Source organism: Chelmon rostratus, chromosome 6 (assembly GCF_017976325.1).
Source record: "Chelmon rostratus isolate fCheRos1 chromosome 6, fCheRos1.pri, whole genome shotgun sequence".
Lineage (NCBI taxonomy): Eukaryota > Metazoa > Chordata > Actinopteri > Chaetodontiformes > Chaetodontidae > Chelmon > Chelmon rostratus.
In genome coordinates this window covers 11356250-11384153 of record NC_055663.1, presented here as the reverse complement: position 1 = coordinate 11384153, position 27904 = coordinate 11356250, and the positions used below count along the sequence as shown (strand labels likewise).

Genomic DNA, 27904 nt, shown 5'->3' with positions numbered 1-27904 from the left:
ACATAAACCTTCCCCCAGCCAGACACACTTACAGATTGTGGAATTTTATATGGTCTTTCAGGAATCAACACAAATGTGATTTAAGAAATGTATTAGAGACTAAAAAAAGAGGACTTGTGTTATTTTTTATTTGTTTTTATCTATTGATTGATTTATGTTCTATGTAGGAGTTTGCTCTAGCAAATCAACAGCAGAGCACTAGTGCCTAATACTTAGGAATATAGAAATAAGCATATTACATTTATATATGTGGATTATATACATTGCAGACTTTAATCTCTATATTTCTAATTAAAGTTTTGTCATCATCTACACTGGAATCACTAGAAGTCTAAGAAATCAAATCATATCACATTTTGAAATATAAATGTTACTGGCATGGATCTGACATTCACCAATATGGACAATGCACACTAAACAAGTTTATTAACCAGTGAGAAATGGAGCTACAGCACTTCATAGTAGTTAAATTATGAGCAATAGCCATTTTCCTCACAAAAAATGTTTTTACATTAATTTCAATTTGACACAGAGTCTTTAACAATCTTCCCAGCAGGGGGCAGTACATCAGTGAGCACTGGAGAATTCGACCAGTTAAACACAACAGAGTTACTGTATAAATAAAGCACCCCGAAGGACCCAAAAGACTTACTACTTAATAGCCTGCTCGTTTAACACTAAATACGACATGAATATATTTTTAGTGCAAGTAAAATAAGTCAAAAATCATCTAATATCTTTGAAAACTGTCTAGAGTTGATAATACGAACAAAATTATTTTTCTATTTTAAAATTATACCACTCTTCCCCGTCCCCGCTGTTTTACTATCAGGCATGTGTATGGACACGTCTCACCGACGGAGGACGACAACATGGCTGCCTCCTTGCGTCTGGGTCGTCAAGGGATTTTATTTGGCCTTAAATTATCTCATTTTAATAAATGTTTGTGGGCCACACAGCCATGGCAGGAGCATGTCAGACACTTTTTCCAGTCACCATGGTTCCTCGGTAAGTGCTGACAGTTTAATAACGGTGGCTTTTGTCCTTGTCAATGCGGGCAGCCGCTGACACTTACTATCATCATTTTCTACTTCCGTTAATCGTGCAATTAAAGTTACTGCGTTATTATTTTTCGTAGAATGATGCTATTAACAGTGTTATTTAAACAGAAGAACTGTTATGTCATTTCAGCCTGAATAGAGGGGGTTTTATTTAGCCTCTGCTTACGGGGAAGCGGGGTTTATAAATGATGCGAAAATGTACATTCTGGAGAGATTGCCTGAATCTTCCTTTATAACGTGAGTCAAGATGATTTTATCCCACCTGTGGTTTTCCTAAGCTTTCTCACACTATGAGATACATAGATGTCCAACATTCAGAAGCCTTCCCCACAGCTGACATTTTGACTAGTCATGAAAGGAAATCAGAGATAGAAGTACGCTTAAGATAGATGGTTCTTTTCTGCTCAGGTGTCACAGTAATCCGTGACAGTGTGAGACAGAGAGCCAGTGTGCGCAATACCAGGCCCCTCAAACTGAAGCAAATCAACAGAAGTCTGCCATCATCCATTGCTATTAACACCAGTGCTTTTCCCACTGTGACATTGTCGTTGTTCCGTTTAAAAATACCTTATTGATTCCAATCGTCAAAATACTATAATTTTGTCTAGAATATCGGCGAGACTATGTTGAGTACAGTTTGTAATGTGCATCATTATGGAGATGGATGATGCTGATGCTGATGCGGTTCAAGACAGGTCATTTGGTCCTTCCACCTGTTGTTTTTGTGGTCTTGTTAACTTTCCCCAGGCAGTGTCCCACACTACTATATTGAATTAAGTGTGTGACTGATGTAGGTAAATCACACAATCAGTTCAGGTCAAACAATCAGTTTGGGAAGTGATAAACAGTTCCACAAAAATTCTGACAGTACAACATTTCAGCATGTCGACTGCTTCATGGATCCAGAAAAAAATGTTAGAATCAATAGTTAACAGTTTCTTACTTCAGTTTTGGGATGAGGATCAGTCAGGAACAACTTCCTGCTTGGCAGGCAGCCAGTATTCACCATCAGCAGTAGGCACCGAGAAAAAGGTCATAGCAGAAATCATTGGCTGAAGCAAGAAACTCAAGGATAATGTGAATATGTTGAGAACTAAGACTTAGTGAATGATAGGCTTTCTTTAAAATGTTCCATTTATTTATAAATATCGATCTGATAATATGCTGCTCATGATTTTGGTAGTTAACAGGTCTTTGATTCTGCAGACAGTCTGGAAATGGCACCTAAATAGAATGCAGCCATCATTTCTGTCATCAATCATACCTGTGTTTTTCTTGCTATGGCACGTTAGAATGTCTGCGGGAAAAATTACATGTGGAAGTAGTAAGTTATATCAAAATGTTCTGCACACATACAGACACACACAGAAGTGAATCATACTAAGTCTGAATTATATAAGTCTGCAGTTTGGCAAATTAATAATATTTTTACATGCTTATGAGAAAAGAGTCAGATTGTTCTTTATACACACACACCAACATTGATTAGTTTTCTTATTTTTTCAGATACTGATTGAATATGAGAAAGGTGAAATAACAAAACAGTTGATACTATTGGAATATATTAGTCTCCCTTATAGGTGCACATAAGTTTTGTGATGTTGTCAAATATCCAGCAGATGGCAGCAACACACAACATGGCCAGAGACAACATAGGATTTGCACAATTTCATGGAGAGATGGAATTTTTTTTTTAGATAAGCAGGCAGAAAACCCCTCAACACCTAATTTGTGCAAAACAAACAAAAAGAAACTTAACTGGATTTCTTTTTGTCTTGGTTCTTTATTTGTTGTGTTGAATTCATGCTTTTTTAAACTTTGGGGACACACAAAGAAAGCTCAAACTTCTTATGTATGTTGTTTATATTACCTGTAAAAGCAGCATCTTATTATCTCAAGTAGGTTTGGACAATATGACAGTATATACCTTTCAATGGTAGAAATGTGTCCACCGGTACAGATTTGACAATACTGTTTCCGCTGCAGGAGTTATCTTTTAATGTCTCTGCTATGTATTCGGGGCAGGCTACGTAGCGAATCAGGGCCGGATTCTCACGTGAGCTTGTGATCTCATGATTCTCGCATGATCTCCTGTATCCAGCTGCCTCCCAGAGTAATGTAATTTGGGCAGCTGGACTGCTTACCACGTTCTCACGTGATTGAGAGCAACAGTTGGTGCAGGTAATGCACCTCTAAGCTAGTTTGATAAACCATTGCAGAAGAAGCGAGTGACAAGGAAACACAGAGTAGGAGAGTTAAACTCTAATTACAGAGCAGGAGGCATCCCAACAGCCCGAGATGAGGGAGGAGAACGTTTTACCAAAAGGGTTGTGACTTCTCTCGTGTGGATAAGTTTGGATTGAGAAAATCCGACATGTAATGGTTATTTGAAACCATTTCTTAATTTAAAGAACAATTACTGTACTGCGTGTGCTGTAGCAAATCAGATTTTCCTCTGGCAGTCTGGAGACCCAGTGCTGTAAGCCAGTTGAGCGTTGGCCGTCTGAGTGACAGCAGCTGGTGACAGTGGGGGGCTTTGATTGTAGCGAGAGTACAAGTGCCTCTGCAGCCTCTGGTGCAGTGTCAGCCAGGATCACAATTACATAAGTGACCTGCCAGCTGTCTTCAGTCTCTTCCTGTCCTCTGCTGCTGAGTTGAACATGTTGCACCACCACCACCACCAACCCATGTTGTAGCCAAACATTGCTACTCATTGGAGGGTTGCTTAATTTATTTTGACATTCACATAGCCTAGCTGATGTTGACCCTACTGTAGGAAGGTTCTGAATATGATTTTTATGGATTTTTTTTTCATTCTCTGTCTGTCCTGCAGGTGTCAGTGCACTCAAAGTGCAAATGCCTGCTCTTTCCCCCACCATGGAGGAGGGAAGCATAGTCAAATGGCTGAAGAAGGAAGGTAAGAGAAACACATGACACAGGACTTCATTTGCCAGTTCATATTACCTACTTTTTCTGCTTGACATCTTGTAACTAACCTGCTAATACATCTATTCAGCAGGTTAGATCTAAGAGTTTTAGCAGTTTAGTCCAAATATATATAGTTCCCACAGTAACAACCTCACACAACAATGGACCAACATTAGTAATAATTTACTCGATGACATCACTTTGCTCTGTAAGGCAGAGACCTGAGCGCTGGAGCACCTGAAGGCCTCTGGTGGCTAATTGGCTCAAGGAAACACGGCAGTCACTATTCATCACTGCTTAGCAACTCTGCTCAGCCAGGCGCCTCAGCCGCACTCTCATTTATCTAGAGGCAGCACACTGAATTCTGATTGGCTGCTCGGCTGTGTTGCCATGTGCTTCTGTGACTTGCGGTGAGAAATGTACGTGTGTGTAAGAGAGAGAGGGAAAGAGTGGACAGATAAATTCTCAGTGACAGGAAAAACACATCTGGGATGCCATTTTATACCTCTTAATTCATCATAGCTTATTCTGTACTGAATGTGATTATTCTACACCTGTTTTCTAGCTTTCTGAATTAGAAGAAAATAAAACGGTCTCCCTGGAATGGTAAAAGAAGCTGTTTTTTCCACACAGTTGCCCTTTTTGAGTTTTCTTCAAAACATGTGCTAGTGATGTTTGCTAACCAAGCCCTGCCCTGCATACCTATGTAGTCCAAAGTATTTTTTTGTTGTTGTGTCCATTGCCTTTCTGGTAGAGCAGAGGTGAAAAGGCTTGGGGTCGCCTGTTTAATCTTTAATATTGCACATCACACCTAACCCCTGGGGTCATACGGTGTTAAAACCTCATACAAATCCAATCTCGACTCCACTGCTGTTCTCTCTCAGGGGCTTCCAACGTCAATACTCCCTCTGCTCTTTCAACCTTCCCCTCACCCATCCCCATCTACCCTTCCGTTGCCCCACCCTGTTCCTCCTTTTTTTCCTTCCCACTCATCTCTCTACCTTAAACATAGCCTACAAATTCATGTCTCTCTCAATTTAGGCATTCATTTGAGGTTTTACAAGATACCTTCTTGCTTTTGTCAGAGCACTGTCCTCGATTTCCCCGCTCTTGGCTACATGACTTGACTCCCAGAAGATAGAGATGTGACCAGATGTCAGATCTGGATGACCCTTGACCCAGATCTCATATACCTTGCTACCTCCTCGCATCTTAACACGTGGACATATGTCACAAAGATGATTCAATCATCCCGTGCCTCCTCTTGACTCTCTCCATGAAATAGATTTACTGCAAGTGCAAAAGGACATGAGACATTAGCAAGTGCTGTAGCCTACAATATAACCAAAACATTCTTTAACTCCAACATTTAAGATATTGATTTATTACAAGCATTTCCTTTATTCTTCTGCTCTCCTTTTTGTCCATGGAGACAATATGGTCCATTTGTCTCTGTATTTTTCTGTTGGAGTTATTTCACAAACAGGTGTAGCTCAAAATGAAACTAGAATATGAGCATGGAAGAACTGAACCAGTGGCTACTAATTGCCATCCTCTTTCATTGCTAAGCAGATGCTAATATATTCCAGCCCTCTCGTGTAGTGGACCAGTGGGAATCTACTGGGATTCTAAGGATAGACAAAGATCTCCTCGTCTATCAGACACACTGCATTTCCGTATCACACATTCTTTCTCATGAAACATTGATTAGGCTCTTCATTTGATATGTAGGCCAAAGCCCGAGCAGATATTTTCTCACATAACCTTTTTGTCCCTGCAGTGGAATCCTTAGATTTTTATGGCAGCTAATTTGTTCTCGGAGTGGGCAAAGTGCCTGTGAAAGAGCAGCCGTTCTGAACATGCTGCTGATGATCATGATTCAAGCATTGCCAATCACAGCTAAGACGAATCATTTGCACTATAACTGAGGTCAAAAACCCCTTCGTGATGAAAAGATTGTTTGGGAATGAGGTGCTTAAAATGCCAAATGAAAAGTTTATATTTAATTGAAGGTTCTTGAATGTGTTTCTGTACTTTTATAGGGGAAGCAGTGGCAGCAGGTGATGCCCTTTGTGAGATTGAGACTGACAAGGCTGTTGTTACCATGGAATCTAACGACGACGGTATCATGGCAAAGATATTGGTGAGTGAGCTAAAAAACATAAACCTCTTCTGCAGGAGATGATTAGATAAGGGAATTTATCTGCAAATAACAAGTGTACTTAAGCCCTGAGTGTGGCTTTGGTGAAAGTGGCGGGTTGAGGGAATATTTAAATGCTGTGTGTTTAAGTGTGTGTCTGCACCAGGATTTTAAATTGTGTTCACTTCTGTTATTATGCCTTCGAACGATGTAAAGTCAGCGATTTGCAGTAGTTGTTTTTATGCTTTTGAAATGAGTTAATAGTCACATTTATTCTTATAATTAACCATCCTTCATTGCTTGTGCTAATTGGCTACGCATGTTAAATCTGCTCCCCCTATACACTGACAACAAAGCGTTGACGAGGTGTCTGCAGCAACAAATACTTCTCTCCTTCCAACCCCCCCACATTTCGCTGTTTGTCGTTTGAATTTTTAATGGGCTGCCAAAGACGGAGCGATCAGTTGTCTTTCATCAGTACGTCCCCCAGAACAGAAAGATGAAATTGTTTAATCTTCTTTTGCTTTTTGACTGATCTGCGAGATTTCTGAATGCCGTATGTGAAGTGGGAGGTCATTCTTTCCTGGTAGTTTAAGCAAGATTTAAGTTCACTTTTTTAGCTTCCCTATTTTAAAAACCGAGAGGCGACTGAGAGGTGTTGCCATGCTTGTTTCTGTGCATGCACAAAAGCATGAACCCTTGCTCCATGTTCCCTGGCCATGCAATTTTGGACATGCTAATATTCTGGTGAAGCCCAAGTGGAGCAGGAACTGCAATTAGGTGATGTGTCTGTTTGTTTAACCATAAAGAAAAATAATAATAATAACACACAAACACGCAGCCTGTCTGCACCCGCAAATGCCCACCACAAATGAGCGCATACATAGATTCTAAGCTAGCAAATGGAAATGGCAAATCAATTAATGTTTGAAGGGACCGGTGCCAATTATAAAACACAGGCTTATCTCTCTTTTTTTCCTGCTTTTCACTTGACTTGCTTCCATACTCCCCTCACATTCCCTTACTCCATCCTTGCCTTCGCCACTGTGGGGATGAGGTAGTTTCCATAGCAACCACCCAAGAATTGGGGGTAGGGGCTTTAGAGCTGAAGCTGGCAGAGAAAGATGGTCTGCATTAGATAAGTCCCCCAGCTCTCTCTCTCTCTCTCTCCCTCTCTGTGATAGAGAGTGTGTGTGTATAGTTAATAAGAAAAACAGCAGCTAGTGGCAATATTTCAGAGATTTTACACTCCCCTTGCATGGCATGGCCAATGTGGCATCCACTTTGTCTGGGTCAGAGTGTGTTAGGCCTTAGTGGTGTAATTGTAGATCTCCAAGCGCCCAGTAGGTTTCTAATTTAGAGGCTACCATAATTACCTGCCTGTGGCAAAATGCCTGGACAGGCTGCAGTAGATGTGGGACTTCCTGTGCTCCACAGGGGTTATTTATGGGGGTCAAGAACTGCTATGACCCATACCAATTTCCAACCATGGCTGCTGGGGGGGTTATAGGACGGGGATGGAACAAACTCTTATTGAGATGTGGAGGTTGGGAGGTAGATTAGAGATTACTGTATCTCATTATACTCTTACTGCACTGCTCTACCCTGACCTGAGGGCTTCAATCTGAAAATCTGCCCTGGGTACAATCAATCATTGCCTGTAAGGAAATGACGAGCATGTGTTTGTAGATTCATAGTGTAGATCCTCTGTGTTCAGATGTGTGTAGATATGAATGCTACTGAGCTTGAAACACAGAATGCTGGTTTAAAAATGAATGAATATGTACTGTGCTGAACAATACAGGCTCTGTACCTACCAAGCACGTTCCCTTGCATGTAGGGAATATGATTTGCAGGCAAGGGCATCTCTGTAGCACCATAATGCTTCATTTATAATGTCATGTTGTGACACATTTTACCCTTATCAAAAAGTTGCAGCTGCAATTTGGGTATTGCACTTGACCATACTGAAATTAGAATAATATTTTGGTTAATTGTTCAGCCACAAGAAGGTTGTTGAATGTGTACGAGTTGGTGATTAATATAAGTAATTACATGACAGAAAGGACTGACAGATGGATGTTTGAATAGATAGATAGGTTGATGAGGATGTCCAACGCATTCTGCAGTGCTAACCTGTCAGTTTCCCATTTATCTTTCTGTTTCCCATCCTCTCGTCGTCTCCACACACTGTCGGAAAGGGATCAATTTATCAATTGTGAGTGTAAATCACTCTACAACCATGCAGCATTCTTCGGTCTAAATGGGTGAAAAGCCAGTGTCTTTTGTCTGCCTGAGAATGTCTAACCAAATCATTTCAAGGTGAGAGTATGTTGGCTCCAGCCTGTTGGCCAAAAGGCTGAATTAAATTAGAGTTTACTCTCCATATTTTCCTTCAAGAAAGACCAGAATCACATTGGGGGAAAGGTGCTTGGGATTAAGGTAACACATTATTTTTATGGCATCTGGCCTTCAGAGAAAAGAGAGAGCGTAGAGCGGAAAAATATGGGATCAGAAAAGGGAGCTGACCTGTGATAAAGATTCCTTGACAGTGTAAACCCGGACTGTCGCAGTTATATGGTTAGAAAGCTAAAGAGAGGGAGGGATGCTCAGAGGGAATGAATCGACTCGGGAGTTACAGCTTGAATTGTGTCTTTGTGTTTTTATGTGCAGGATTACATTGGACTGTCAGACTGCTATTGTTAAGACAAAGGATGTGACTGCAGTCCTCTTTGTGCGATATCTATCATGCTCTATTGATCAGAGACAAAGCTTGTCTGTCTCCTTAAAAAAAAAGCTTTTTTCTGTTTATATGCATTTCTAAGATAAATCTATCTTCCGTTATTACACAATCAGGTGGGGTGGATCTGTGCTTAGATTTTTGCCTTCCACTGTACACTGTTTGAACACAACAGCTGCAGCAACCAACAGTTGATAAGGATGTCGAAGACTGTCGAGGCTCAGCTTATTGTAACTGAACTGTTTAGACTGTATGGCTGTATGATAATAGTTGGGCGATACGTAGGTTAAACCTCATAAATGGTCTAGTCTGACTTTGTAATATCATTAGCCGAGCTGATGGGCTCTGCAGAGGTCCCTCAAGAGCCATATCTGAGATCTGTTCGACACTCTGTGCTCTTTGCAGAAGCTGAGGTGTGAGCATCATCTATATTTCCCATAGGTTTCAGTGTGTTCTATAACCATTTGATGGCAGTGTTGAGCCCCACACCACCACAGTATCCTCAGCATCTGTTTATGCAACTAACCACCATGCGTACTATATACAGTGCGTGTGATTTTAAAGTGAGAATCAGCCCAATAGCTATGATAGCAATGTTGTGTTTTTGTGTGTGGCAAGTCTCACGATGAAAGTACTCTTGGTCATACTTCTACTACTACTTGGTCAAACTTCCACTTTTGTGAGAAATGATCTTGCCTTGCAGACACTATTACTGCCCTTCTTGGCAAGAGTTGTCAAATATTGCTCAAGCTTCACGTTGTGTCAGTAAAGCTGTAACAATGATTGGTCTTCAAAGTGATATCTTAGAAATTTCACTTCTACATTTTGTGATAGATATTCATCCAATCAGGACGCCAAAATTTCATTAACACTCATCTGGAGTATAATAGGGAGAGGATTAAGACTTTACAGCATAGTTATAGAATTAGTTTTTGTGATGGTGCTTGTATGGGCATATAGAGTCAGCTGCAAGTGTGTGTGAATTTCGGACCCTGTCTGTGAGTGGTAATGTGGAAACATTAAATCCTGCAGTGGATAAATGGAGTATATTATGGATCCTGTCTCTTTAGGGATATGTTTTCCTCTTCAGTTACACACGGATATCTGGATGGCTGTCAGCATATCACATGTCGCAGCATTGCTTGTGTCATGATACCACAGTCATTGTGGAAAACATTGCGTCTTTAGTCTCTACCATGCGGAAAAATCCCTTTGGGACTGAAGAGAGGGTTCTCTGTGGAAATTCACAGAAATCCGGATTTCCCCAGGAGGCCCCTATGCTTACCATAACCATCCATCACCTCCCATAGCAGTTCTGTGTTAATCACACATCACGCCTATTGTTCCAGGTTTATACTTTATCCAAACACTTTTGTCGGTAATATGTTGTACAACCTGGGCCGTAGTCTTGTTTTGTTGGCCAGTATGTTGTAGCTGTAGGTTGATAAAGCTTTGTGCTCACTACCATAATATAGTTTTATAGGAATTACTTTACAGCAAAGTCCACTGGTGGCAAGGAAGTATTAGATGCCTGTTAAACGTCATTATTTTAGCATTTATTAAATTGACTAGGTAAATGTTAGTACCCCAAAACAGTACTGGTCAGTGCAGTACTACTTGCTGGTTAACCTGTAAGTCGATTTGCATGTATGTCATTGTATCTTCATAACCTTGCTGCCGGACAAACAGGTCGACATTAAACTCAATTAGCACAGAATAAGCATGGAAGTGCAGCTCTTTCTGCCGGTGAGCTCAGGTGTTCATATATTCTGCTGTTCTTTCCAGTCAGATGGATATTATCACTGGAGTGCTGCTTTTGCAAGCCTGTGAGAGGGAGGGGGTGGAGGTGGAGTATGTTGGTGGATTTACTAATGGTTCTTCAATTTGCACCGCTTTATTGTAAAATTATACCATATTTTTTTTCATTTGGACAGTTGTTAAAAAATGCTGGTTTTCATCTCTTGGCTGATCAGTGGTGGTTTTTGATGATTGAATACAACAACACAGCCAGGATCTGATATCTTTTTTTTTTTTTTTTTTGCCATTTTTGGAAGAAGATGGCAAAAAGATTTCTGTCTTCTTCTTCTTCTGTCCTTGTATCGAGCGACACCTTAAAGATGCTGTTCACTAAGTGGGCACCTTTTCAAAAGAGATGAAGTGCAGCAGCCCAACCCTGTGTATTGTGCATGGCCTTTCATTTAGACTGATCAATATTGACTGAGGAACAACACCTTGCACGGCTTGGGGAGGATGGCAAAAGCCTTGCAATGGATTTGGATTACTCTGTAACAAGATAGTAAGTCAATAGTTGACAGCTATGAGCAACATGAAAACACACTCACTGCACTCCACGAACCTATTACAGCACAGGCAGGTGTTGATGTGAATGAGAATGCAGTGTCATTTTTCACACAGGTCCCCATACATGCACACATACATACACATCGTGATAGTATCGGACCACTGGACTTAACATCAGCATCACTTTCCTGTCATCAGTTCTTTGCTTCAAATTCATACAAGAGACGTTCTCTTGTATTCTAGAAGTCTCAGCTCTTGTTCTTCTCTTACTATATGAGCGTATCTCTCACCCTCTTTACAGATGGAGGAGGGCAGTCGCAATGTGCGCCTGGGCACTCTCATTGCCCTCATGGTGGAGGAAGGGCAGGACTGGAAGCAGGTTGAGATCCCCCCTCCAGAGGCTGCAGCCCCATCTGCAGCTCCACCTGCTCCACCTGCAGCCGCTGCCCCAGTGGTGCCCCCTGCTGTTCCCACTCCACCTTCTCCAGCGAAACCAGCCACGTCGGGACCGTGAGTGTCGCCTTTCGTCTTTTTTGCAGATAAAATCATACCTGCCTGGCCGGAGTGGAGGGTCACATCTTCTCAGCAGTTGCTGACATTAAAACTTGCAATTTAGTCATCTTAACAGCATTTTTATATGCTGTTTCAGCCCAAAAAATTATAATATTGACCCTAAATAAGCTTGAAGGCATTTCAAACACTATTCTGGTTTATTATGATGTATGTTTTGTCTTGGTTGTCATGTAGGCATCATAAATGGACAACCACCATGATAACACTGTGGTCATTGAGTTTTATGATGTTCCAAAAAAACAGTCATAGGTGAATGAGGTTCAGTAACATAAAGATAAATGACGTATGAACTAAAGCTGGTACCTTGTTCAGTATACGGACATGCTGATTCCAGGTTTTCCATTATCTACCACCATCTAAGACCATCTTTGTCTGTTCACATTCCAAAATGTGTGAGATCCTGCCTACCCCTGTTTACACAATACGTACTCTAGTGGAAAGCAAAAGAGCTGCCACAGAACAAACAGGGCCTATTTGTTATGCAAACATTTTATGCTGAGCCCATCCACATATTTAGATTTGCACCTTGGCTACATCATCTTGACAGGGGTGAACTACGAAAGGTGGAGGTGTTGTGCAGCCAGCATGATTATTAGGAGACAGACACAGGAATGAGTTATATTAAGTCAGTCAGGTCAAGTGGAACTAAAACTGAAAAAAAAAGAAAACTTGGTATCCAAGCAACGTAATAGGTCCTTTACCTTGTTTTGTGAATGCAGGCTATGATATTCTAAAGCCAGACGGAAATGATTTAAATAATCTTTTGCTGGACTGGGACTTTCTAACACTTCAGAAAATAAGATTGAGTTTGATTTGTTTCTCTGTAATTAAAACAATCATGATTCATGTTAGGCATTTAAATCAAAATCAGAAAGTTTACAACTTGAACTACGGTACAACTATTGTAAAATTGTGCCTTACTCTATCTTCTTTGTCCAGGCTACGTCTGAGTCCAGCAGCAAGGCATATCCTGGACACCCATGGTATAGACCCAAAATTGGCCACACCTACTGGACCAAGAGGACTTATCACCAAGGAGTGAGTACAGATGAATGGGTCAGCACTAAGGTCTTTTATATTCTCCATGTACATCCTCCGTAATGCAGCTTGTGTCATACAGAGCCCTCCCTGCTTACATAACAAACACGCAGACATCAGTTTCAGTGGACCCAGTCTGAGATTATGAAAAGCAAAACTAAAACTATTTTGCTTGTTCCTCATAGAAATGTTTGTCAATATTATTTTTTTAATTATTCAAAAGCAGTTTAATTTTAGAATAATGGATAGTTTATTTTGGCTTCCTGTTAATTGTTGTTAGATCGTATCTACACGAGAAGTGATGTGTCAGCAGTAGTGCTTGTTTAGCACTGTAATAGGCATAAGGGCTCAGATTGGAAGGGTCCCCTTGTGGCCGCCATAACCCTCCAGTATCTCTGAAGGAAAGCGATGTCAAACAGTTTAAGGCAGGTTATGGCCTCTGTGTAGGAAGTGTGAATTAAAATGACACAAGATGAGTGAAGAAATGCAGTGGTTAAGATTTCAGGTGGTTTAATCCTGTTATGTGGTGAATTCACACTACAGAGAGCTGTGAACACACGCACACACACACACACACACACACCTACCTAATGGCTACCTGCTGTCAGTAAGCTGATTGAATGCTCTTGTTACCCACCCAACACCCTGCTGGGGAATCTCATTACGCAACTTCAGTCACCATAGCAACCCAGTCTCCAGGACCCACTGGTGACCATAGAAACGCAGACCATATGTTTTCGGGGATGTGTGTCTAAGCCAGTAAAAGTGAAATATATAAGTTTCATAAACCATTCACTGTAAAGAATGATAACTCAGATAAATAAATGAAGCCTTTTCTCTTAAGGCATACCTTGTTTCAAATGTAGCAAAAAAGGCTAATTTCAAGCCGGATTTATAGTATTATCTGTGATTTGTATGTGTACAAACATCCATCTTATCAATTCCAATAACAGCATTTTTTTTTTTTTTTTTTGCAGTTGAGAGAGCATCTCATATGCCTTCTTATTTAGCAAAATTTAGAATCGAAGAAGTCTGGTACCAGGGGTGTGCCCCTTGAAATGAAAAATGAAACTCAAGATTCAAAGTTTCCTAAATAGCACGAAGGAAACTGTTGAGAAAAGGCCACTTCTGATTTTTTTTTAATTAATCTGTCATTCCTTTCGTATAAAGTTGTAACTAATAGGCTTGGTAAATAAACACAAGCCTGCTATGTGGGTGTCAACATGATTTTTAGGTTTTGAGGTTTGAATTGTTTAATTAGTAATGCCGTTTTAATTATATTCCAGTGATTTGATTTGGCATGATTGCTCAATTACTTCTCTTTAAACCATGCGTTGGACTGCAGATTTGCATACTGACACCTTGGCCAGCTAATTAGCTCAGACAGTCTTCAGAAAGGAAGGCCGTCTGGTGACAGAAAGCAGAGCAATGTTCTGCAGGAGATAAAAGACTGGACGCAAATACTGTAGGCTTAAGAAAAACCACTGCGTATCTTTGCTAAGAGGCCTTCCTGAATTAAATGATGTGCTGTTCCAAACAGTGTGCTGGCCAAGCCACAGACAAAAAGAACTATACAAAGCTTTGCTTCTTAGGCACTACCTAGCTTGGGAATGAAAGGTGTATTTTCCTCTTTCATTATGTGGCTTTTCTGTTTGGAAACTTCAGGAAAGGACAGTGATGAATACAAATGTTTCTTAGTTTGAAAAACCTGCTAATAAATCAGTAACGTGGGGTTTCCAATATGATTGCAAAAAGAAACGTCCTTCAAACTGATAATAGATTAATTCCATCTATGATTCAACCATAGAAGTACAATAAGTTTTTAGGATGTTTTCTGTGATCTAGTGTTAAGCTAAGTGATCTATTTAACATAATCAAAGCAAATCTTTTTCATATTTCTGACACATAGAGTTGCCAATTGATGGTGGACAGAATATCTGAACCTAGACATATAGGCCATGGCTTAGGCATGTTGTGAGACTGAACAGTTCTGTTCTTGTTGGAAACCAAATCTCCTTGGAGAGAATAGTTTCATACAGGCTGAGCTCCTATATGAGAGGGCAGGGTAGACCCGATTTCTCCTCCTTTGTCCTTTGGCACATCAGATAAGACTGAAACCGGGTAAAGGTACCCCTCCCCTTCCACCCTATGCTCTAGTTAGGCCCCTCTATAGTGGGCATGAATAACAGAGGTCACGCAACTCAGAGATGAGATCATAGCATGTTACATAATCCATAGCAAGGTTTAAATACAGACACATTTCTGTTACTACTTTTTTCTCCCTCTATCTTTTATCATTGTCATCACTATCAATGTTAGCCAAGAGGCAAGGCTAACACAGTGACAGGTATAGGTTTCAATGATGATGAGAAAACCACATATTCAGCAGCTCCATATCAAAAGAGTGTATGTATGGTGACATCTGCTTGTTTCACTTCTTGCTTCGTACTGCGTTTAGCACTTCGGAAACACACAAAAAGGGGTTAAATGGCAATGAGGGCTGGTCCAAAAGAGTCGTTTTTTTTTTTTTTTTTTAATGACATGTTTGACCTTGACCAACTCAGTATTCATTAACAAAGAGAGGTTTTCTTGATTCCTGACTCTCTGGCATGTACAGCTCATGCACCAGAGCTGCTCTTTAGCTGAAGTTGAGACTTTACTTCAGATTAATCACATAGTCAGAACACACCAGGAACCTATTTAAAAACCATTCATGCAGAATGTTATAGGTAAACCACAATGTAAAGGTATTGACATATATCTGAGGCTATATTTTAAACAAGGGACTGTTTTTCTAAAACTGTACTACAATTTGTGCCGACTTCCTCAAGGGTGAAGTGATGTGGGGACCCATTTTTCATTTGTTTTTTGCAATTCAGATGTGCTGTTGATGAACATCCTGTGTGTATGCATGATGCTTCTCTAGTGATGTTACTACATCAACAATTCACCAATCACATTACAACATAATCCTCTTTTACACTGGACTCAGTTTCAGCCATCATGGGTTGTTCAAATGTGGATGCATCCTGCACACCAGTCCAGTGATTTCTCCCATCTTAGCCTGTCCTAGGTGGCAGTAGAAGACAAAGTTTATTCACGTGTGTACATTCGGTGCCCATTTTATCTGTGTATGTTTGTGTGCCGATGTGCATGTGAGAGCTGCCTCGTTCCCTTTTTAATATTCTACTCACCCTCTCCCTGTCTTTCAGAGGCTCCTTTGCCTTGGCTGTCAGTAGGGGTGTAAACGGTCAGTGTGAATAGCACATGCCATCCAGCTACACAAAAGCTACCTATGGCGTCATCGTCAAGTGGCCACTGTGGGCTGCTGTTGACTTGACTTCCTCTTTAATTTGTATATTTCTAAAGGAATATTCCAAATACATCCTCACTGAAAATAAGGAAGGTTTTGCACAACTTTGAATGTTAGACCTTTTTTCTTTTGTTTACTTTTTTGCAATATTGGTTAATCTAGTATGTGTCATCTTTTTGTTAATTTGCTAGCTCTGTCAAGCTCTCTATGCTGCGTTTTTATTTCCTTTTATCATGCGGGACTTTGTAATCATTAAGCCCTCAATGTGGTCCTCTCAGGTTAGTTGGGGGATTTCCAAGTTGCCTCAGTCCCTCCACAAACAAATACTCCTATCAGTGAGAGAACGGAGGGGGGGGCAGGGGGGGTGGGGGTAGTGTGCAAGAGGAAATAAAAAAGATGAAGCTCGGAGAGGGACAAGGAGAAAATAGCTGTGGGGCCCAGACTGTTCCCGGCTGCATGGCGAGGTCAGAGGCAGCTGGTCTAGACAAAGGACTGGATGCGTGTGGGTAGGTGGACTCCAGTGCACTGAACTGGAAACAGAGAGCTTCAAGCAGGCACACCTGATACCTGCCCCTCCTACCCCTTTGGCTGCTAAGACCAAAATTAATGGGTGAAAAAAAAAAAAAAAAGAAACCCAGGACAGATCTTTCAGTAAATCATGATTCCCTCTTTCTTTAGTTTTTTTTTCTTTTCCCTGTCTCTCAATACTCCTCTGCTACCTCTCTGAAACAGCAGTGATTTGATGTACTAGAAATGCAGAGAACTCTAACAGCCCAGTGTGATATAATTGATATTGATTGAGGGAGAAAGAATCCCTTGAGTTAGCTGTGGGATGTGGAGAATTCACCCTCATCGGACACGTTAAGTGTGTCCTATAACTATGCAACATGACACTAGGTGTCTGTACCAAAAATTAATTAATCTGTTTTATTGTAGTACCGTAGGAAATAGATGCCAGATGAAAAGTAGGGATGTCCATGCCAGTGGGAAGGATAACGAAGCCAAGGTTTTGAATAAGCTTGTCCGTTGCTGCAGCTGACACCTGATCCTTCCTGGTCTTACCCTGATGGGGTTTTTTTTGTGACTAGCAAATGATTCTCATGACACCCATCCACCGGAGGTTCACCGAAAGTTACCTCTCTGTACGAGCCTGACACAAATACAAACCAGATAAAGCTTGCCTAGTGGGAGAGTATGGGTGAATAATGCATCGTTGTACTGTCATGAGCTGTGCCAGTGCTGTTTCACACACTTGTAATTTCATTTATAATGAAGAAATTACGGAATGACAGTTTCATGCAGAAGGAAATAGTTTGATTTAGTTTCGCAGTGGAAAAAAAAAAATAGGCCGTCCTTATAAATACCAGAGTTTAGGAAAAGCATGATGAAAAGGAAAAGTTTTCCACTGGCTTGAAAGTTTAACGATGGACCCATATAAAATTGATAGAAAAGCTTGATTATAGTCTGCAAAACATTTCAGAAGAAGCTGGAAAGCATTTGTTTCCATGTACAGTAAATGTTTGTGCTTAAACATGTCTTAACATTGCAAATGTGTCATGTAATCCAGATATCATGTATTGCAGTGTTTATTGTTGAAACGTGTTCACTTGTGTTGACTGCCATATTGGTTCAGGTGTATTTTACAGCATATCATACCATGAAAGAGTGAATCCCACACACAGCAATTCCTATTCTGCAGATCATCACCAGGGCAGACAGGTCATGAGAGAGTGGGTAGTTAATGTTTGGCTTTCCGACCAATAGAAATCTAAGAATTACTGTATAAAATGATGCCCATATATATCATTTGTTTGTTTGTTTTTTTCTAAAACAGAGATGCATTGAATCTCTTGAAGATGTCTCCTGCTCCCAAAGCAACCCCAGCCATGGCTGCCTCGGCTGCCCCGAGTCCTGTTCCCTCCCCGGCGACTCCCCCTCCACCCGCAGGCAGCAGACCCAACATACCCCCTCTGTCTGTACCAGGGAAACCAGGAGCACCGGTGAGCACTCAGCACACTGTTTCTATCTCTCTCTCACACACATAAACACATTTTTTTGTGGTCGTGCCAAGACACAGACGCTTACACCATCCCATCTTCCATTTTTGGCATGTGTCAGAGCCCTGATGGGATGGACGAATGATGATTTTGAGTATTCCACAACTGTATTTGGCATCTTAACTCTTGTAGTCTTGCCTCTGTGTGTATTTGTTTGTGGTTTTTGGTGTTGCAGTCGTGTATTCACATATTAGCTCAATTTTGCTTTGGTATCCACGTGGAACACAGATATCATTACCAGCAATCAGATTTTATCTTTATTTCCAAATTGGAAATAAAGATAAAAACAAACTCCTTGTTTGCAGCTCTTCTTGTTTTTTTGCATTGTATTAAATTGTAGTCTTCATGAGTGTGTATGCTGTAAAATATTACCTATTGAACCAAATGCACACATTTTTTACAAAATCAGTTAGTCACTCCTAACCAATCACAAACTCATTGTAACAAGCTTGTCAATACCTCCAAGCATTTATTGATTGATTGATGACAGCAGCGATATGTCTATCACTCTTTTTCTCGTCAATTCGACTTTCCCCGTCTCTCTCGAAATGCCCTTTTATCCTCATTCAATTATTAACGTCCCCTTCCCTCCACTTTTCCTCCTCAGGGCACTTTCACAGAGATCCCAGCCTCAAACGTCCGCCGTGTGATTGCTCAAAGACTAACGCAGTCGAAGACCACCATCCCCCATGCGTACGCCTCGGTCGACTGTGACATGGCTGCTGTCATGAACCTCCGCAAAGACTTGGCCAAAGGTAAAGAAGACACACAACTCTGAGGGGTGTGTGTGTGTGTGTACGCATTAGCACCACTCTTTACATGCACATGTCCTTTAGTGAATGCCTGATAGTAACATTTGGTCGGAAACATTTCCATGAAGATCTGGATTTCAGGGTTTTCACATGACTGTTCGTTTGACAAAGAGGACAGGTCATGGTACATGTCCTCACAGTCATGTTTGTCTCATTCAAACCAACATACACACACACACAAGCAACGCACCACCACACCTTCCTTTGTCATACATACAGCACAAATGAAAAGTATTAAAAGACTCTGGAGAATGATCGAAGGCCTCTGTAGAAGGACATGTGTGGGCAGTGTCAGCTAGAGGAAATGAGCTACTAAGTCAAGTAAAGTAGGTGCTGTATGGATGAATTGAAACTGGTAGAGCTTAAATAATGAATACAATACTAGCCGGCTCTATCAGTGTCTTCTCCATGTGTTGGCAAGCTGCTCTTTTACTCTCTCAGTCTCACAGTCTTGCCTAGCAACTTCCCTAGTTAACTGTCAGCTAACCGCAGCTTCTTGTGCAACACCCATCAGGATGTGTGTTAAAGGTGTAGGAAGGTTTATGGAAAGTGAACGTTGTTCATGTGTCACAACAGAACATTTATTCAGGCAAGAAAATATTCATCCGCAACGGCTGCTTTTCACTGATTCCTGAAATGAAACCTGTGCTTACTTTGGGCCATTGGTCGTGTTGATATAGCAAGAGTGCTATGTCAGTTTCCTATTTTTAAACATTTAGTCCTACACTCCGTCACGTAATTGGCTTTATTTAGCTTAACGTTCCCTAGCTGTCAAACAAACACTAAATCTCTGCGGGTCCTGTCTCTGTTATGGAGGAAATGGGACGGCCATTCCAGACCTATTAGCGAGGTTGTGTGTGTACTGAGGGATTCTCTCTCCCCGGTTGTTTTTGCGGACCCTCATTGTTCAGGAGCAGCGCGATTTCACGGTTAGCTCGTTAATCATCCCACTCAGAGCATTCATAACTGTCTGGTACTGCACTAATGGGACACTAGTAAAAGTTGGCAGCGATGCCAGGCCTTGCCCGCCTGGCCTTCTGGTGTCACACACAGAGAGGGGAGTGGAGCAAATGCTAGTGACTGAGTCATCTAGAGAGGCCCTGATTCTGATCAGCTGGAGTCAGCTCATGTAGATATAGGAGATACCCCCACCCCCTCCATTGCAAGGTAGCGTAGTATCTGCTAGAGGTCTTGCACTCAGTACATGTCCATATGTCCATTTGTTGTCAGCCCAGGCAGTTAGGACCACAAGCTCACATACTGTTTCTTCCTTTGTCTTTTCAGAACAAATCAAAGTGTCTGTAAATGATTTCATTATCAAGGCGGCAGCTGTTACACTTAAAGTAAGTATTGTTCAGAGTCACTTCTTTTCTTGGAATCTGTTCATTTAACCTGTTCATGTTTCTTTGCACATTCTCTAACCATGTGTATGTCAGTAATACACATGGATAGGAAATGTTATACCTGCAAGTATGTGCTCTTTTATGTCTGTCAGTGCTTAAGAAAAACCCTGGTGCTCATACTGTGTATGGTTTCCAAGGCAACATTTGGTCACTATATATCTGTATTATTTCTGCAGCAAGGTTTCTCTGTTGTTCTCATTGCTGTTTAATGTTGACGGTGAATCACGCGGTAGCCTTTCCATTACAAGGCGAGACTAAATATAGATTCAAACATTTTTCAGTTATGTCAGCTGATGGAAATTCTGAGGAAACTCTTAAACTCTCAGCCATTTTCCTAAACAGCTTTAAAAAATCACAAATTGGAGTACATGAATCTAAAAAATGCATGTTTACAGCTTCCTTTTTTCTTTCAAAATAAATGCTATAAAGAAGTAAAATGATTGACAATGATTTGAGGAATGTCTGAGGGGAATGTCTCTGCATTGTCTGAGAAGAACAGCACTTCTTATAGTCTACTTATCTTTATTACTTATCATGGCATATTATGTGCCTCGCTGAATATGTTGGCCCTAAGCATTAACATGTGCCTGACATCATGGGGGCTCTGCATTGCACCACGCACACTGCAGGGATATATGTATGTAACGCTGCTGTATGAAGATGAAGCGGCAGCTGATAAACCTGGCTGTTTGGTGCATGTGTCACAGTAAATGTGAGGAATGTGGAACAAAAAGTGTACATTCCCAGTTAATGTGCGAAGGCACCACACGGCTCCCACATAGTCTGGACATTATGTTTTACTGTGAGTACAATGTCTCACATGGCCAAAATACCTCTATGGATTGGCTCTTGCACTACACTGAGAAATGTGCTTCACTTGTGTAACACCGTAACATCAGAAAATTGGCATAAGGAACTGTAGTCTCCCCCACGTTGACCTAACTGCATCCGGAAGTTGTTTCTGAGGCCAAGTTTGGTTCACCTGTGCACGTGTTCTGCTGTACTTTTCCATTTTCATAGCCCAAGAATTCAAAATCAATGTTTCTCTGTTTAAAAGAAAAATGAAAACTGATTTTTTGTTATCGAGGCTCCACCACAGCAGATTCATCAAGATCAAATTAATTCGAAATCTGCAGATTTTTATGCATACACATCAACTGCATATATATATAGAGACAGTAAATCTGCTTTTAGATTTGCTTGCCTGATGGCAAGTGTATACATACACCACCAAAATCAGGATTTTTTGACTTTCTGACTTATCATTATTGATTACTATGCAGGCTATAGGTCACATTATACGTACATTTGGTATTGTTTCAGACTGTGATTTGCTTCTCCACATTCATGAGCTGAAAATCTCATGAATTATAAAAGCAGGAAGACTTTTCATCACTCTGTCTAGTTTTTTTCTTTGTTAGTGTCTGTCAGAACCTGGGCTGAACTCTGGCTTTTTATTCTAGGAGATGCCAGAAGTGAATGTCACCTGGTCCGGTGATGGACCCCGTGCACTTGATTCAATCCACATTTCAATCGCAGTGGCAACCGACAAGGGCCTCATTACCCCCATCATCAAGGATGCTGCAAACAAAGGGGTCCAAGAGATCTCAGCCAATGCTAAGGTAAAAAAAAAAATCACAGCGGTAAGAGGAATTAAAGACAAAAAACATTATAACTCATTATGGTGTAATGTAGTATGAGGTAAGCTTGTTGAGAGTTGTCTCCAAAAGCCTTTTCTGTGGGTAGATTATAACTTGAAGCTGCGGGGGTGTTCAGTGTATCATTTCAGGTGACGACATGGAGTTTTGCTGTTGATTTATACGTGGGAATAGATAAGGGAGTTGAGACTCGACTGCAGCCCAGCTGTATGGGAAAACAAACTCTGCGGACATCTGTATAGTTATGCTCGCCTTCTGGCTAGATCTGTTTACATACAAAGTAGTCCTTTCTTTCTTCTTTCTTTTTTTCCTGTTGTCCATTAGATCATGTTGAGTAGAAAGCAGCTTCAAATTAACTGGATATATCTGTCGAGAAGTGATTATGTTTGGGATAGTTTGATTTTTGGGCTGTGAGGTTGCAGGTCTCAGCTGTCTCTGGCCACAGATGGAGTGCACGGCAACAATGGTCAGCTCTTTCTCCTGCTCACAGTCAGCAGCTGGGGACAGTCATTTATTTGCAAACGCACATAAATGTGCTCTCAAAGTCTAATATGCATGTACAGACACACACTTGATAATGAGTCTCACTCTCTGTCTCATTAAAGACACACACACAGGTCAAATAGATGAATTTCTCAAGAAAAGGGTAATGCAGTAATGTCTCACCCACCAGCAGTGACCTCAGTGTAATATACCTAAATGATCAGGGCTGACGTGTCTCAGTGAAAATGTGATATCTGATTCAGCATGTAGTGACAGTACCCATTTCAGTGTGGCAGAAGTGCGAATATGTGTGGTAGTTTTTGGGGAATACACACACAGTTTGCCTGTGTGTGTCAGTGAGGCTTGTTGAGTGAGGGAGTGGTCGGGTGTGTAATTAGGTTTTAGACATACTGAGACACTCAGATTCCAGCCTTTATGACTGTGCTGTAATGGCACGAATCCACCCAAACAGATACTGCAACAGATGTGATTGCTTCAGCCCGTGAGCTGTTGTCTGTTTGTCTGGACACATGTCTCAGCGCGGTAATGCTAGCAGTGAATGTGGTGCTTCAGTGCTGATGGGTTGCCCCAACATGTGGTTGCACAGATTAGTAGCGTTCATGAAGCATTTTATCACAATTCGACACACCTTGCCCATTTTTCGGTTTATACATTTCTTCATTGTCATCCCTTTTTGAGTGCGTTATTTCTGTTTTAATTTACTTTTTTGCTCATAGTAGAGGGTTTTTTCGTATATATTCATAGTTTACACATAATTTGCAATAATCTATAATCTGTCCTCTGATTTGTCCTTTGATTAATGATGTTCAGTGTTCTCTTATGTATAGTCTCATTCAGAGCCAGGATTTCAGTTCTTACATACTTTGGTTGTTCTCCAGCAAGTTAAGAAATCATGTTTTGAACAGTTACCGCTTTTGTTATTTTTTGTTAGTCGAGGCGTGATTTTTGCTTCCAGAATAGTGGCTAGTTTGCATCAAGCTGTCAAGCTGTCTTTGAAAAGCCAAAATGCACGTGTAACTTGGACTGCAGGTGTACATTGCAAGCTTTGAGAATTGAAATCCTTCTGGTTTGTTGCCCTTATGGTGAGCCCTAGAGGAAAAGATGCATCCCTGCATTTGTTATGTATGTTATCTTTATTAAACAATTTGGTTACTTCAAGTCACATAATCTAGCGTGAGCTAAACTTTCTGCACACCTGTTGGCGCTTAGTGAGCCAATCACTGCACGAGAGCACGCTCACACAGCAGCTGTTATAAAGCACAGGCACTAATACTGCGGACATTTCAGTCCACTTAAGCCTTCAAAATGTGCTTTGCCACCCACTGCTTTTCAAAGCTACACTGCAGCCTTGAGTTAAATCTACATTTGCAAGTCCTTATTGGTGTCAAATTAAAATCAACATGTGGTTTGAATAAAGCATGGAGAGGCCGCTGCTGGCTATTGATGTGATAGAGTGGAACATCAGACAGCTTTTGTGCTTAAAGCTCTTATCCCAAATGTGCTCACCGTATCCCACAGCGTCTCATGCTACTGTGAGGCATTCTCCACTCTCTGTGGCGGTCGGGCATTGACCTTTACATATATTTCCATGCGAATAAAGTTAATTTTGAATAAAGACATGATGGTCATCCAGCGGTCTCAACCTACTTGTTATTTCAGCAAGGTCTGTGGTAACATAACATGGCCTGTACTTGTCCTGCAGTAGAGAATCAAAGGAATGCTTCTTAGTGAAGGTCTAGTGGATCACATGCATGCAGACATTCTCACACGAGACACCATCAACATACTTCGCTCTTTATTGACAGACACGCCGTTTTCTCCAAGGTTGTCACTCTCGCTCATGCTCTGATAGAACATGAATTCACAGAACCTGGCTGCAGCGATGTGTTCGTTTCATTGCCAGATGTCTCATCTTCCCATCTGGGTGTTGTCAATTCCCTCTCTTCATTTTAGCAATGCACAGTCTGATAGTTTCCATTTATGTCGGTGCTCGCTATTTATTGGACATTTAATCACTTTCTTGAACATGATATTTGAAAATTGACCCCTGTGGCCTTTCACCAAAAGGTCTGAATGGTACAGAACTGTGACTGAAGAGTTTTGAACACTTTAGAAGTATTGCTCTGCTCAAAAAGTTGAGGGGAAATAAAAGAAGAGAAAAGAAGTTGACTTGTTAGGATAGACGAGGTTTGGTACCTGTCAGTGCAGCAGAACTTATAGGATGTTGTGGCATTAATTAGAATATTTAATGGTGTCTGGCTTCACTGGAAAATATGTCCATTTTGGACTTTACGGCTTGTTCGCTATGCGAGGGGCATGGCTCTCAGGCTGGCATTGTCAGAGGTGCGTCGCTCAGTTGGCCCACCGCTTTGGTCCATGTTGAAATATTTAAACATCTATTGGGTGGATTGCCATGAAACAGCATTTAACCAGTACTGTGCCCTGTGCTTCTCTGACACTAGGAGTCTGATTGATGTGTAATGTTCCCATAGGCACTGGCCCAGAAGGCTCGAGATGGGAAACTTCTTCCTGAGGAGTACCAGGGAGGCTCATTCAGGTAAACCTAGGACACACATCATCTTTTAGGTAAAGAAGAGGTGTATGGAAAGTCATAACATTATAAAACATAATGTTTTTTTTTCAGTCTTTAGTATTTTCTCAATTCAATAAAGTGATTTTTTTTTATGTGCGGGAAAAGTCGCCCTTTCATTTCTAACCAAATTCTGTTTCACAATTTCCTTGGTTGCTCAGCGATAAGATAGCCATCATAAATTTCCGCTATTATGACTCAAATCCGGTTTTGCAGATAGTCGATACATAATGCATATTCTACATTTCATGCAGGCCTGAACTGAACGTGGTCTTGGGCGACAAGTGCCATCCGTTACTGTGCCATCAATTGCAGAAAAGTGAAAGGGAGGCTTTTCAACTCATTAGAATTAATGGTGTCATTTAGACATAAATGGGGTTTCTGTGTCAGGCAGGAGCGATGAATTCCTATGGAGATGCAGCCCTCTTTGTCCTCCTGAGGATATATGTGTACTCCCTTCCTCTATTCGTTTTTCCATCCCCCTGAGCTAGAATTCTCATTAAGGCAAACTGCAGACTGCCCTCGGGTCAGTCTTGCTCAACATACACAACATTTAGGGAGAGATTTGCAGCTGGTGCTGCAGTATCAATCTCTACTGATCAGTGTTCTATTTTGTGAAATAAGGTGTTCAGCCAATTATATTTATATACTCAGTTCACCCTCTAATTTTTTATTCACTCTTTTGTATCAAAGACCTGGTTTTAGAACCACTATTATGTCCACTTGGTTAATTTTTATGCATTTTCTCCCCTGCTGATCTTGACTAATGATGTAATACGTCTACTGTCTCCTCTCTCTCCCCACCCCATCCCTTCCCCACTCCCTTCTCCGTTTCTCTCAGTATTTCTAACCTGGGGATGTTCGGTATCAGTGGCTTCAGCGCCGTGATCAACCCTCCCCAGGCGTGCATCCTTGCCGTCGGGACCTCCAGGGCCGAGCTGCGACTGTGCGAGGATGACCAGACCCTGCGCACCCAGCAGCTGATGACAGTCACACTGTCCAGTGACGGACGAGTGGTGGATGACGAATTAGCCTCGCGGTTTCTAGACAAATTCCGTGCCAACCTAGAACAACCGCAGCGCATGGCCCTAGCCTGAAAAAGCAAAGTCAGATAGCTGTGTGAAAGTGATTAAAAAGAGAAATCAAGAAACACCTGCATGACAAAGCCTGCTTTCACAAGCAGAGAGCTCTTAAAATGTTGATTCCCATTCGTGCTTGGATTAAGGCTTACGAAGTAGGCTTGTACATAGTATAAACTTCTATTTGTGGCTTGCCGCTGATAGATAATTGCCAGGCTTTGTGATGGAGGAGTTAAAATGGGCTTCTGCTAGAGTGGTCAAGGATCCTAGCAGCATTGCCAAATATTACCAAGACAGGCGTAGCATCCCACACACTGTAATAGAGGTAGTGGTTCAATCAGACCACTGTTGTGTATATATATAAAGTGGTTATTCTAGTTCTGTTTTTCGATCCCAGTGCATCCTCTCTGTCACTGTTAATACACATGCAAATTATGCTGTAAAACCCCCCCATGTTCATTTGTCAAAGATATTTATTACAGAGCATCAGTGGCAACGCTGTTCCTAATAAGATAAACCACTTCCTGTTGTTGCAAAGTTCAAACAGAATTCAACAACTGAACTAATTGTTCATGTTAATATGTTTTAACTTATTTGAAACAGATGTCGTGACATGCCTAAAACTAATCTCGTAAGTCAACGTGTATAAAAAATACACACAATCGTTTAGTTTTTGGTGTCTGTAGATGCCAATAAAACACACTGTTCAACCTTGAAATGTCTGTGCGCCTCATTAAAACATGTTTCTCCCCACCTTCATGATGTTGCACAACTACCAGGGAAACCACAGATGTGTTTGTCTGTGTGTGTCTGTTTCTATTTAATTAGAATCTAAAGAGATTACATAATAATTATTTCATAGAAGCCAATTAGGATAATTTGCTGGGCTGAGTATACAGGTCAGCCTCTGCTGGCAGATGTTTATCTTTGCTGTAAGCGTGGGCAGAACAGCTGTTTACATATGTATCAGTGCCAGTCGGGCAGAGCTTATCCTAGATGTACATGAGCAGGGCTTGGTTTGAGATGAGGGAAGGAGCGACTGAAATGGGGAAAGTTGTGACCTCAGTCTTTCTCTTGTCTTCGACTTAGATTTTCCATTCCACACATACTGCTACAGTTGCAGCATCTACAATAAGAACACAGGTGCCTTTAATGCAACCTGACAATGCAAAGACGCTGCTAAGACACGTTTAAATTCATGCCTCTTCTTTATGCGCTGCATTATGGGAGCCACATTTTTGGCTCAGAATGTAAATGACCTAAAGTGAGTTGTGGACTATGCAGGTAGCAGTGGACTAGAGGTACAGGAACTGCATGAATATTTAATGCTATTATGGCCAGATCTGTAGTGAAAATCGCTGTCTGATAGAAACTCCGACAGCCCTTTTCCCTACTACTACTGCTATGACTGCAACTCTTCATGCGCTTAACCAACCACTTTTCTAATGACTGTGAATCGAGGACATTTTGTTCTGTGGTTGCTGTGGTATCAGATAGAGAAGTGTGCATCCTGCGGGAGGGAGACGTACAGGCAGGGGACGGGGGGTGGCGAACAGGCAATTGGCACAGTCCAGCTGTTTTCTACAGTGTGCACACCGTCCGCCAGCCATTCGCGCACACACACACCTTCCACGGTGCTAGTTGCCAAGGTGATGGAAGGTCCACTCAAATAAAAAGTGAGGAGAAGACAAAAACGTTGCCCTTTAA

The 27904-nt window shown here is 41.3% G+C and overlaps 1 protein-coding gene across 1 annotated transcript; it reads left to right on the top strand.

Annotated features, from left to right (window-relative positions):
- Positions 1–864: 864 nt before the first annotated feature.
- On the top strand, positions 865–26909 carry pdhx (pyruvate dehydrogenase complex component X). The gene is made up of 11 exons (XM_041939218.1): positions 865–1008; positions 3895–3978; positions 6032–6132; positions 11472–11680; positions 12683–12781; positions 17929–18094; positions 18759–18906; positions 20248–20306; positions 21830–21988; positions 25021–25085; positions 25960–26909. Exons 1-11 carry the CDS (start codon positions 873–875, stop codon positions 26213–26215), a joined length of 1482 nt encoding a protein of 493 aa, XP_041795152.1. The 5' UTR covers positions 865–872; the 3' UTR covers positions 26216–26909.
- Positions 26910–27904: the final 995 nt, after the last annotated feature.